Below are 11,333 nucleotides of genomic sequence, written 5' to 3' on the forward strand. Positions count from 1 at the left end.
GTCATTGTCCAAGTCAAGTATGCTTAATAGGTGAACTTGATCGTATGTCATAATGAGTTCTATCAAGGAAAAGATTCCTCACGGTGGCTTGTCTACCGTTGTGGATTTCGAACAGGGACATACGCAACTCGGAACAATTCATGATGTACAGAACCTCACGATGCTTGGCTACAAGCCAGAACTACGACGCAACCGATCCATGTTTACTTTATTATTCCAATCGTTAGCGATCGCTGCCGTAAGTCTGTACCAATGGGAATAACTGGCTAGATATCTGAATGTATCCAGATACCATATGGCTTTGGCGGTCCTCTTATTAGCGCTATCTATGGGGGTGGTGAGTGCCCAATCATCGCGCTATATGGCTATATGGCTATATGTCTGTCCTTCCTCATATTAACGCTTATATGTCAGGTCAACTACCGATGTTTCTAGGATGGATTGTAGTTTTAATACTCGGCGAATGCATCGCCCTATCACTAGGCGAGCTGGCCTCTCGATATCCGACGTCAGCGGGCCCTTACTATTGGAGCTTCCAGCTCGCCAGCCCGAAATATCGAACAGTTCTCTCTTTCATCACCGGCTGGACATGGCTTATCGGAAATTGGACTATCACTCTGTCGGTCAACTTTGGGTTCGCGTCCATGCTGGCTGCGGCAGTGTCATTGTTCAAGCCAGACTTCACTGTAGAGGCCTGGCAACTCTTGCTTATCTTCTATGCCGTGTGTATCCTTACGTTCTTCATAGTTGCCTTTGGCAATGCAATTCTCCCATTAGTCGACACGATATGTGCTATATTTACAGCCATTAGCATCGTCGTTACTTGCATCTGCCTATCCGTGAAAGCAGATGTTGGCAGGCATTCTCCTAGCTACACCTTGGTAGGAACTTTCTGCTCAGTCTTGTGGAGGAAGACATACTGAGAACTTCATTTCCAGGGACATTACGATACATCGCTCTCTGGCTGGGAGGACTTTTCATTTTGGATTGGCATCTTACCTGCCGCCTATACGTACGTTTTTACGTTATCTTTCTTGAGTTACGATACATTTCCCCTCCGATATTTACGAACATTACGAGCTCATGGTAATACAGGTTTTCGGCTATTGGGATGATCTCGTCAATGGCAGAGGAGTGTGGTGATCCCACAGTTAAGCTACCAAACGCAATATCTCTTTGCATACCAGTTGGCGGTATTGCTGGGTTATTCTTTGTAAGTACCTACTCACATTTTCGATTCAATGGTCTTTGAATGTTACACGAATAAAAAGACCTTTAGAAATCTTAGATAGTTATAAGTATAAAACTTTTACTAATTACATATATATGACTAGATAATTCCTCTATGCGCAACATTGCCAGACTTAGCGGATGTAATCACGGCACCAGTAGGCCAAGCATTGCCGTATATCTTCGGAAAAGTCATGGGATCACCTGGAGGCGGTCTCGCTCTTACTTTACTGGTCCTTATAATCACCTTATTTTGCTCAATATCCATTACTTGTGCGGCATCGAGATGTACATGGGCCTTCGCGCGGGACAATGCCATCCCATTTGCTCGCCTCTGGTCGAAGATAGACGAACGTCACGGCACGCCGATCTGGGCACTTGTGCTTACAACGCTCATTGAGATGCTCCTTGGACTAATCAACCTGGGATCTTCATCGGCATTTCTTGCCTTTGTGTCAGTTGGCGTTATATCCCTTGCCGTATCTTACGGGATACCCATCGCTATCTCATTATTTCATAATCGCAAGGAAGTCAATAGCGCTAAGTGGACTTTGGGAAAATACTTAGGATTGGTGGTTAATTTGCTCGCGATAGCTTGGATTCTTTTCGAAGTAGTATTATTTTCCATGCCTACCGTGTTACCAGTAACCGAGGTCAATATGAACTACGCAATCGTAGTCTTCGTTGGGTTTATGGTTCTTAGCGCGATATGGTATGGCATATATGCTCGGAAAGGTAAGTATTTCAATTATTCTTTCAGACACCCTTTTTTACAATCGTAATACTAATGCAGTGTGCTCGCTATAGTGTATCGGGGACCCCCAGAATCAGACGGACTTGCTGTCGATTCTTAGTTGAAAGCATTGCTTGCATTACGACTAGGGGCTAGAAAGGAAAAGGCGAGCTAAAAGGGAGGGAAGGGGGTGGTTATTGACAGTATTAAGAAATTCCTTGATGATTCATAATCGATATAATCCGTAGATGTAACTTTGAAGATGGAATTAATTAGATAGGTACCTGTTAGAAGTGGTATAATTCAACCTTTCTAGTTTGAAATTCTATCGCACAGGATTTACTTCTCATATAAACTAATAGCTATATTATTACTATTATCATATTATACTTAGTACTAGCTGTGTACCTATGCTTAGACTTCAATCTCCTTATCATCTGCAGTACCGTTATTACCAACAACCCTGGCCTTCTTCTCCCTCTCCTCCTTATTCTTCTGCTCCATCTCAAGCTTTCGTTCTTTCAGTGCGATACAGAATTTGGATCTTGCTCGAATATCCTCACCCTTCCAGATAAAGATGAAAGGTATAATAGACATGAGTAGACTCAACCCCCCGAGTAAACTACAGGCCCCACTAACTCCTAACCGTGCGAACATAGGGGTTGTCGCGAGTGGAAGAACAACCGCGAATACAGAACGGCAAGAACTAGCAGCCGCATTGGCACTCGCTGCGAAGATCTCATAAGCATCTGTGAGGTAGTTCAGCAGTGCCATGAATATTAACACTACGATGATTAAAGTTAGTAATGTCCATAACTATATCGAAACCATAAACCTAGCGGTAGACCATGGTGATAAAATATTGGCAGTGGCACGATTATAAGAAATTGAAAATGCACATACTATAACCTCCGCCAAAAGGAATGCCGGCTAGCATTGGCACAACAAACGACACATTTGGTTGTGATGACCATCCAAGCCAGAATAAGGATATGGCAAATAAGGGGCCTCCCAGGCATGCAAGCGGGACCCGACGATACTCCTCTATCTTTGACCATGGGGTACCACGGGCTTTGGCGTTAAGAATTATACGGTCATACCCGAAGAATATAGGAACGGCAAGAAGTGCGCCGACACCAACGGGCAGGTAACATAAGCCAGTGACTCCCGGAGATAGACCATAGACATTCTGGAATATAATTGGGAACGCTTGAAATGACATGTAGAAGATTGTGTAGACTAATGAAAGATAGAGACACGTTGCTAACACAATAAGTTCGGTTAATATCATACGGATGGGCCGTGTTAGGACCCTGGTGAACAACTGTTTAAAGTCATGTGGCTCAAGTTCTGAAGCGGAGTAAACCTGGGCTTTAGGGTTTGCCTTTCGGATTTTTGCTGCCCTTTGGCTGAGGAGAACCGGTGCATAAGTCTCGGGGAGGAAGAATGCCATTATTAACGTTACTCCCGCAATAATAAGGCCAATCCAGAAAGTCCATCGCCAACCAATACTTGTCGAGCAGAAACCGGATATGATCGGAGCTAATAGGGGTCCTAAGGCGGTCATCTTTAAATAGGAATCAGCTCTAGACTAGCATAGGTAGGCGTATATTTAGATTAGATTAGGTACTTACGGCCATGAAGCATGCCATAGCTCGACCACGTGTGACTGGATCATTAAATAAGTCCGCCAGAATTCCACTGACTACTGCGATCGGCGCGCTGGCACATGCTCCTACGAAAAATCGAAATACAAGCATCGCTGGCCAGTTGGGAGCGAGGGCACAGGCGAGAGTCCAGATTACGTACATTATGAAGCATCCTGTAGAGATATTTCGGCGTCCAAGATGTTCGCTTAACGGCCCCCCTGAGAACGAGAAGTTAGCTAACAGAATTCTCTGGTATGGCGGTGACACTTCAAGAAATAGGTAGGTACCTCATAAATTAACCCCAAGGAGATTCAAGAGTTACTTACAGAAAATCGGCCCAAATACATAACCCAGGAGATACGTGGATATTGGAAGGACAAATTGTGCTTGAGTAGTAACTCCCCATTCTTTTGTCATATAAGGGATGGCCATACTTGGTAGAGAACTGCCCAAGGTGCTATTGGCAACAGTAGCCATTGACGATGTAACAATGAAGGTCTTCCGCCCCTATGAAGGAGTTAGCGTCGCCGAAATAGAGCATGATTCGGGGGGGGGGGGGGGGGGATATGCTGACTAGAGACCAATTGTAAGGGTTTTCTTTGTCGTTGACCTCCCATGATATGATCGTTCTTCCTTCGGAACCTTGGAATTGACTCGGGTCTGGCGTATCGTCCGTCGGCACTCTGTTGTCTCCCTCTTCTACTTTATACCTGGCTTCTATATCTTGATTACTGATACTCTGAACAAGTTCTGCAAAATGGTTTAGACCACTGTCAAGTCTACGAATGCTCCTATGACTCGGCGAAGAGGCATTCGTGGCCACGTGGTTTAGCTGCGGTCTAAGGCCGGTCTGTATTGCGCTTGGATCTGTCATGACCGGGGCAGGATGGCCTGGGGGTTCCGTTGGCGAAATTGTCAATGCTGAAAGACTCTAAGAGCAAATAGTAGGGGCTAAAGGCTTAGCTACAGAGACAAGAATCCTATATAAAGAAAGATAGAAAAACTTCACCGGCGGGGATTGCGGCCACGGAAAGGGTCGACCGAAGTTTTTATGGGCCGCGATCTATAATGCCGACGCATGGCGACGCCGGACGCGAAAGGCGCACCGTGACGATCATCTTACCGATCTTGGTAACAACACATACCCTACGTCAATTATTGCGGTGAGAACAAGACACTTACGCCCTTAAACGGTTACTTAGACCCCTGAATATTTAAGAAAAGGAAACAGATACTATCTAATAATTCAACAGAGGACAAAGGGGTATTGCATTGAGTTCTGAACTCTATTATAAGCTTCATCAGGTCTATGACCCTGGCAATATGGATAGTATTTGCTTTCATACTAACTAACACTTTGAGAATGTGTATGTATTTGTAATAACCCTTGTACTCTTTTGACAGTACCACTATTTTTTGAATAATTTTTAATTGTAACCCTGGTAATTATTTCTGTGTCCACTTGCAGCTTGAAGACCGGCTCTGATCGGTAAGAGACCGACCATGTGTAGAACTATCTCCACTCAACGCCATATTCCCAGGTTTCTGGAGCCGCGATGAACGGCAGACGGTGTGGGTGTGGGGTAACTCGAGTGGGACGGGACACACTTGATAACGATGATTGGCTCATTTTAAGGCGACATCCATCGATCAAAGTGATAATAGCTCGTTTATGCATTTGTTGACATCTCCAGGGCTATTCCCGTAGCCGGATATCATTCCCATTGTGGAGACATTTACACTTTTCAAATATATATACATAACAAGGGCCTCACAACGATCAAGAGAACGTTACGGTGGATCGGTTTAACGTGAATCCGATTTAAAAAGAGCCAATCAAATATTTCCGATGTCGGATTTTAGATTAAAAGATCATTGCTATTGGTCCGACCAATACAAAATTTATCAGAAGAGGGTAGTAGTTGTGATACCCCTATACCAGACCACAGATATAGCAGAGCCACGCCTCGATTAAGTTGGGCAGAAATTCTAAAATAGACTTTTAGACTGCCTGAAAGTGAGAGTTTACCATTTCATTAAGAATTGTGGTAACTAGATGGGTTTTCGTAGAACTGTTCATAGCGAAGTCGGCGTATGACAAGAAGCTATTTCACTATCACTACCATACCCCTTTATTCGTAGCCGGATTATGAGTCAATTTCCAATGAGTTGAAGTATATCTACCTAGGTATTTAGTAGATCATAAAGATAACAACAATACGTACCTGTGTAGTAGAATAGGTAATTATATCGAAAGTGGGGTTTAAATGTAGTTTTAGTTTAAGATGTTTAACTATTGCAAAGTTTTAACATTACCTGCATCTCAGCTACCTGGGTAGCTTAATAGAAACATGACATATTTCTAATTTATTTATAACACTTGTATACCACTAAACCACAATTATATCCAAGACGAAAAAACCCTCTAATATAATCTTAGATATATTCATAGTTTCTTGTTGTTAAGCAAAGTTTGCGTCACGAGGTGGAGTAAGAAACATGGAAATAACAAAGTTGTTCCGTGAGGAACTGTAACTTAGCTACAGCAACCTATAGCTACCTATACATACTGACGGCATCCCTCCCTTGTTCTAGATTTACCATCTATAATCTCCATTATGGTTACTATGGAATCTCATTTCTAAATTATAGGTTCGATTCTTCCAGTAGTTAAAATTCTACCTTAGGTACTTAGTATATGAATCTAGAGTGTGCCTTAAGTGTAAATTAAGCCTCAGTTCAGATTCAGATACTGGGATCATGAGAGATTATTGGCTTCAAGTTCGAAATGATATGGCTACTTTAGATAGGGTTGAGCACAGTCTTAACAGTCAATAGATCTATGTCACGACCAACAACTATCATAGATTTAGGAGATGCTGTCTTTGCACATGTACACAACTAGCTTGAAACAATGGTACTAGTATTGCTCGCTTTCGGATCTTACTTGACTATAGTAGGGAATCAATATATCAATTATATCTTGGGCTTTAGGGAAGTAATACTGATTGATACGGATGTTGCATTGGCACGGCTTAAGAATAAATCATACAATGTTCGGCAGTAGTAGATTATTATAGGCATACCTCGTAGCGTAGTCACTTCGCTACACAGTCCTGGAGTGGCGTGTTTGACAGAAATTTAGTCAACGAACCATGCTCATCGCTATATAATGAAAAAGTATCCTGTTTCTCAACGATTGGTTCCGATAACACAACTGACGCCTTATGGGGTACCGCGCCAGCCGGCTCACAGCCAGTAGCACAAAATAGTCTCATAAACAGGACTAACATCTACAGTGACGGCGGTCTATTATAGCTTACAGTTCTAAAAAGGAAATACTAAATGATATCAAAGGTATCTTGCGCTATGATTCGTCCTCTCGCCAAGACTCAACCTTTGCAGCTTATCAGGTATACACTGAAGATTCCCATACGTGTTCGTTTTTCCTACATTATATAATCTGGGTAGCCTTGGCTTAACCTACGTGAAGCGGCAGAGTTACGTTACTGTAAAGGGTATTCTGCAGGGGGATTCTGGCATATAATGTAGATAGAAGTTAGCGTAAACATTTGATATAATAGAGAGATCTCACTACGTAGGTACATATGATACATGTGACGAGCATCGAAAAAGGTGTTTATAGGAAAGAAATAATGTTACTAAACATAAAGAAACATTACGACCCTTGCAACTTAAAGGATGATGAGTTATGAGCAACTGGGAGCAACTGAGAACCACCAAGGTACTTAGTTATGCTTGTTAGGATGAGAGGTAGAAATTTTAACGATTCACGTAAAGGTCAGCTCCTGAAAGTTGGACTAGGCATCTCAGGTAAATTATCAAAAGATTTAGAGCTACACCAATGCTTAGCAGCCCAGAGGCTTATTAAACATATTTATTTTCTATAGTTCCTTAGCTAAAGGATAATAATTGAGGTAAGGCCAATCCCGTCTATTTCTCGTCAAAACTCAGTGATATCAGTGATATCAATATCTAACAGCTTCAGGAAGTAAAGCCTACTAAAATCAGGGTGTATAAATTCGAGTTATTTATGTTGAGTTGGGAGAATTTGTTGGCAGTTTTGGTGCTTGCTTACCCCTATTGAGTACGTGGGTTGCTATGCTAGTCTGGCCTGTGACATTCTGGCTCGGCGACGGCCTCGTAGCCCCGCGCCGTTGGAGGCTTTGATCAGTTTCTACAAGCGCAGCAATATCATCAGTTCCCCTTAAATTCGTGAACGTGTATGACCTCCATTCTGCATTTCTGAAGTACCTTACTCCACCGGAGTAATCACCAGTCAAAAATGGTATAAATACCGAGTGGCTAACAACAGCGATGTGTAGGTCGGGTTCGTAACTAGATTGACTCTCTACGCTCTGGAGCATGGACAAGGCATATGCTCGAATGTCTCTTCTCGCTCGCTGGGCGCGCGCTCTAAGTTGCACGGGATCTGAAGACAGCGCCGATCCTGTTCGGTACCAATCATCATCAAGACTATCAGTATTAATCACGCTTCCGAAATTTCCTTCAAGTGTTGGAATGTCCTCTCCGATATTGCACGGAGCGTTACCAGTCTCTTGTAGATCCGCATGCAAATCAACCCTCAATCCATTAGCAACAAACTGCCCAAAACACATTAAAGCAGTTTCGATTGCTCGATTTTGCGGCGATGAAAGGATAGCGTCGATGGTGAAAGGAAATGTTTGTTGTACATGTACACATTGCTGCAGCCCTTCTACGGTGAGAAAAGGGTCGCGCATCATTATGGCATGGCTTAAAACATTATGAGGGCCTTGAGCGTGGCGAACTATATGAATCGTTACAGACATGATGATAAGTCAACTCTTTGTTTTTACGATGAATCAATCCCCAGGGTGAAAGCGTTTAGTGTGATATGCTATTGATATCCACACGACGTGATACTTCTGCTTCTTATAGTTTTCCTAGATCTCGCACACATTGTTATTGTTGAATAACAACTCGGCTGTGTCCTGAAGCTAGTGCTAGAATTAAACAGTAATATCTAGAGTTATCTTTTATAAAGACATAGTTATTGAGAAAGAGTCTCATTGTGGCATTGGTGTCCAAAGTGATGTATTGGGTTGACACAAAGGCATAAAAGGAGGCGTTTCTAATACAAATGATATGGGCGTAAATTTAAGAAACATTTCGGAAACTGTATCTTGTTAATGGTATGAGATGTTTTGAATATCGAAATATCATGCTATTCTTGAAACTGTCCCGAACGCTTGCAAATGCATTATGTGATATGTATTAGGTTAGGTAGGTAGCTATATGTATAAACAAAGTCTTGAGTGATAGAAGTACCTCGTAACCATACGAAGATGGAAAGTCCCGACCTATTGAAGTTTGTAACATTCTTCCCTTTATCTGCTCATGTTACGGTAAGATGAGGCAATCAGCTAGGTACTTAGATACGTAATATTGTAATAGATATATATATCAAAAGGTAGTGACTGATTTATTAGGACAAACATACGGATAACAATTAAGGAGTCTCCAGCTATGGAAATTAACCTTTTCATAATTTCATTACTAGTTAACACAGCCGGAAACCAGGTAGCAACCGGCCTTGGGTTGAATGGCGCGCGCTACCATTAGTAGACTCCAGGAATAATGACATATTTCCCCTTAATTTTATCATCGCCGAACTTTTCCTTATACCACTTCCCACCAGACACAGCGCGGGGTAGCATGGCAAAAAATTCGTTAATTAAGAAGGACCTCGCGGGTGTGCAGGGGATGCCGGCGGCGATCCAGTATCCCAGCCACTCGACCCATTCCATGAAGTAGTGGGGATAAAGCATATACTTGAATAGCCCATTCTGTGGAACTTCGTAATGCTTGTCGACGGTTCTGCCCTGTTGCTTTAATTTTGCTTGGCGCCGAAGTTCACCTCGGCGGATCTCTCGTAGTTCCTCGTCAGAGAAATAGTTTGCGGCGAGTCCAACATAGAAGAGGACAAGTCCTATTGAGAATTGCAGAACAGACCAGTTCTGGGCTTTCCATTCTTCTTGGGTGGTTGGCCCGTATGCTGCTAGCCAGCTGCCTATGCAGGTGGCGTTGCATAGTTGAAAAATGATAGCATTACTCCAGACAAGCACGTGAATGGGAGACATGGACGGCTGGATGATGGGGAAGATAACGGCACGGTAAGTGTAGTGAATAACGAAGAGGCCAGCAAGGACTTTGTTTTGCCACGGTAGGTCCTCAATGCCGTGCTGAGCTGGAAGCGTGCTCATGATATATAAGAGAGTGGTAAAACCGGGAACCTCCATCGTCGCCCAGGCAATTCGTCCGGGTAGATTGAACTTGCTTTGAACTGAGGTTTTACCCATGCCATACCACGAATTAATCCATTGGAAAGACGCCAACTGAGTGAAAAATTAGTACTGCTACATTGAAGGGCTGGACGATAGAAACATACTAGAGGGTAAAATCTCCACCAGAATAGGACTGTTTCGTAGTTTTCTTGGCTGGCTGGGAGCCAATCTTGAACAATAGCCATAGCGAGTAGCTTTGCGATCAAGAGCGATTCGAATATTCGAAATGAATTGTTTGTCACTAAAGGAGGTACAGGATTCTGAAGCTAGCCTCATGAACACATCGGAGACAGGATTTTGGAGAAGTAAATATTACTACAATTAAATGATTTCATCGATGTAACATGGAATTGGTATCCGGAATAAGGATGGTCTGATCGGAAGATGGCGAAATTGAATATCCGACACTATTCTGAATTGTCTTGCTCTGCCTTGCCTTGCTTTGGCCGCCTATAGAAAGTTTAATAGTAGCAATGCGAAATTCCGGTGACGTGAGTAACACCTATAAGAAATTTCCCAAAGTAAAGCTACCTAGGTAGTTAATGTCTAGGTACCGAATATATTGAAAGCTTGAATGTCGTGATTGTTCAAATGGGGAGAAATGTCACCGAGGGCTAAAATAGGTTAAATCTAATGAATGTTTACCCAAGCCTATGTGGGTAATACATTAGGTACATAAGATTAATGATTAAACTACCTAATGTATGTAGGTATAGTTATACATATGGAGAACCTTGTTATGTGCCCTGCTAAGTGTGGCTGAGTTATTATCTTCGTAGCTTAATAGGTATATACCTAGGAGGTAGCTGACGACCGAGCTTAGCTACACGCCACCGCCACTATTCGTACTTATTGATTGCCAAGATTGTCTGATTCCTATGTACATAGTAGATACTAACGGACTAGCTCTTCTCTAGTGACGTTACATGATTTGCTACCCGTTTGCTTCTAACTCAACTCAAACTCAAACTATCCACTTCCAACCTACCTACATACATCATACCTATGTATGTACCTAAACTGCTAAAGTACCGAGCACTGAACTCTCAGTTCTGCTATTCGCTTTTAATTTACCTCCTAAGATATAAACACTTGAAACAATATATACCTAAACACTTGCAGCCCATTAAACTTGTATCCTTTCATCGAAGTCTTACTCTCTTAATCTGAGTGCTTTTTCAAATTCTTTTTCCAGTGCCACAACCATTCCATGCGAACGAACATTACGGTGATGACGCAATCACGAGCTTTATGATTGTTAACCATTTCATATTAGCGAGATTACCTGCTCGAATCGTCTATCAACCAACTTTGATCCGAGATTGTCTGGGAGATAACCAAACTCGGCCGTATTAACTTGGCCGAAATAACACC

At 42.6% G+C, this 11,333-nt stretch overlaps 3 protein-coding genes across 3 annotated transcripts; 1 reads left to right on the forward strand and 2 right to left on the reverse strand.

Moving 5' to 3' along the window:
* Nucleotides 1–52: 52 nt before the first annotated feature.
* GL218_00495 (putative amino-acid permease C15C4.04c) lies at nucleotides 53–2,084 on the forward strand (the record flags this gene model as incomplete). Its single annotated transcript, XM_033576919.1, has 7 exons — nucleotides 53–238; nucleotides 289–337; nucleotides 415–881; nucleotides 939–1,012; nucleotides 1,096–1,213; nucleotides 1,335–1,965; nucleotides 2,038–2,084. 7 exons carry the CDS (start codon nucleotides 53–55, stop codon nucleotides 2,082–2,084), a joined length of 1,572 nt encoding a protein of 523 aa, XP_033441972.1.
* A 293-nt stretch (nucleotides 2,085–2,377) lies between these two features.
* On the reverse strand, nucleotides 2,378–4,486 carry GL218_00496 (Polyamine transporter 3; the record flags this gene model as incomplete). Its single annotated transcript, XM_033576920.1, has 5 exons — nucleotides 2,378–2,748; nucleotides 2,867–3,530; nucleotides 3,598–3,830; nucleotides 3,939–4,119; nucleotides 4,187–4,486. 5 exons carry the CDS (start codon nucleotides 4,484–4,486, stop codon nucleotides 2,378–2,380), a joined length of 1,749 nt encoding a protein of 582 aa, XP_033441804.1.
* Nucleotides 4,487–9,233: 4,747 nt separating this feature from the next.
* Nucleotides 9,234–10,144, reverse strand: GL218_00497 (uncharacterized protein; the record flags this gene model as incomplete). Its single annotated transcript, XM_033576921.1, has 2 exons — nucleotides 9,234–10,010; nucleotides 10,064–10,144. The coding sequence occupies 2 exons, from the start codon at nucleotides 10,142–10,144 to the stop codon at nucleotides 9,234–9,236; spliced, it is 858 nt and encodes a 285-aa protein (XP_033441803.1).
* Nucleotides 10,145–11,333: the final 1,189 nt, after the last annotated feature.

The sequence above is a fragment of the Daldinia childiae genome, assembly GCF_008694065.1.
Source record: "Daldinia childiae strain JS-1345 chromosome Unknown Scaffold1, whole genome shotgun sequence".
In the NCBI taxonomy this organism is placed as follows: Eukaryota; Fungi; Ascomycota; class Sordariomycetes; order Xylariales; family Hypoxylaceae; genus Daldinia; species Daldinia childiae.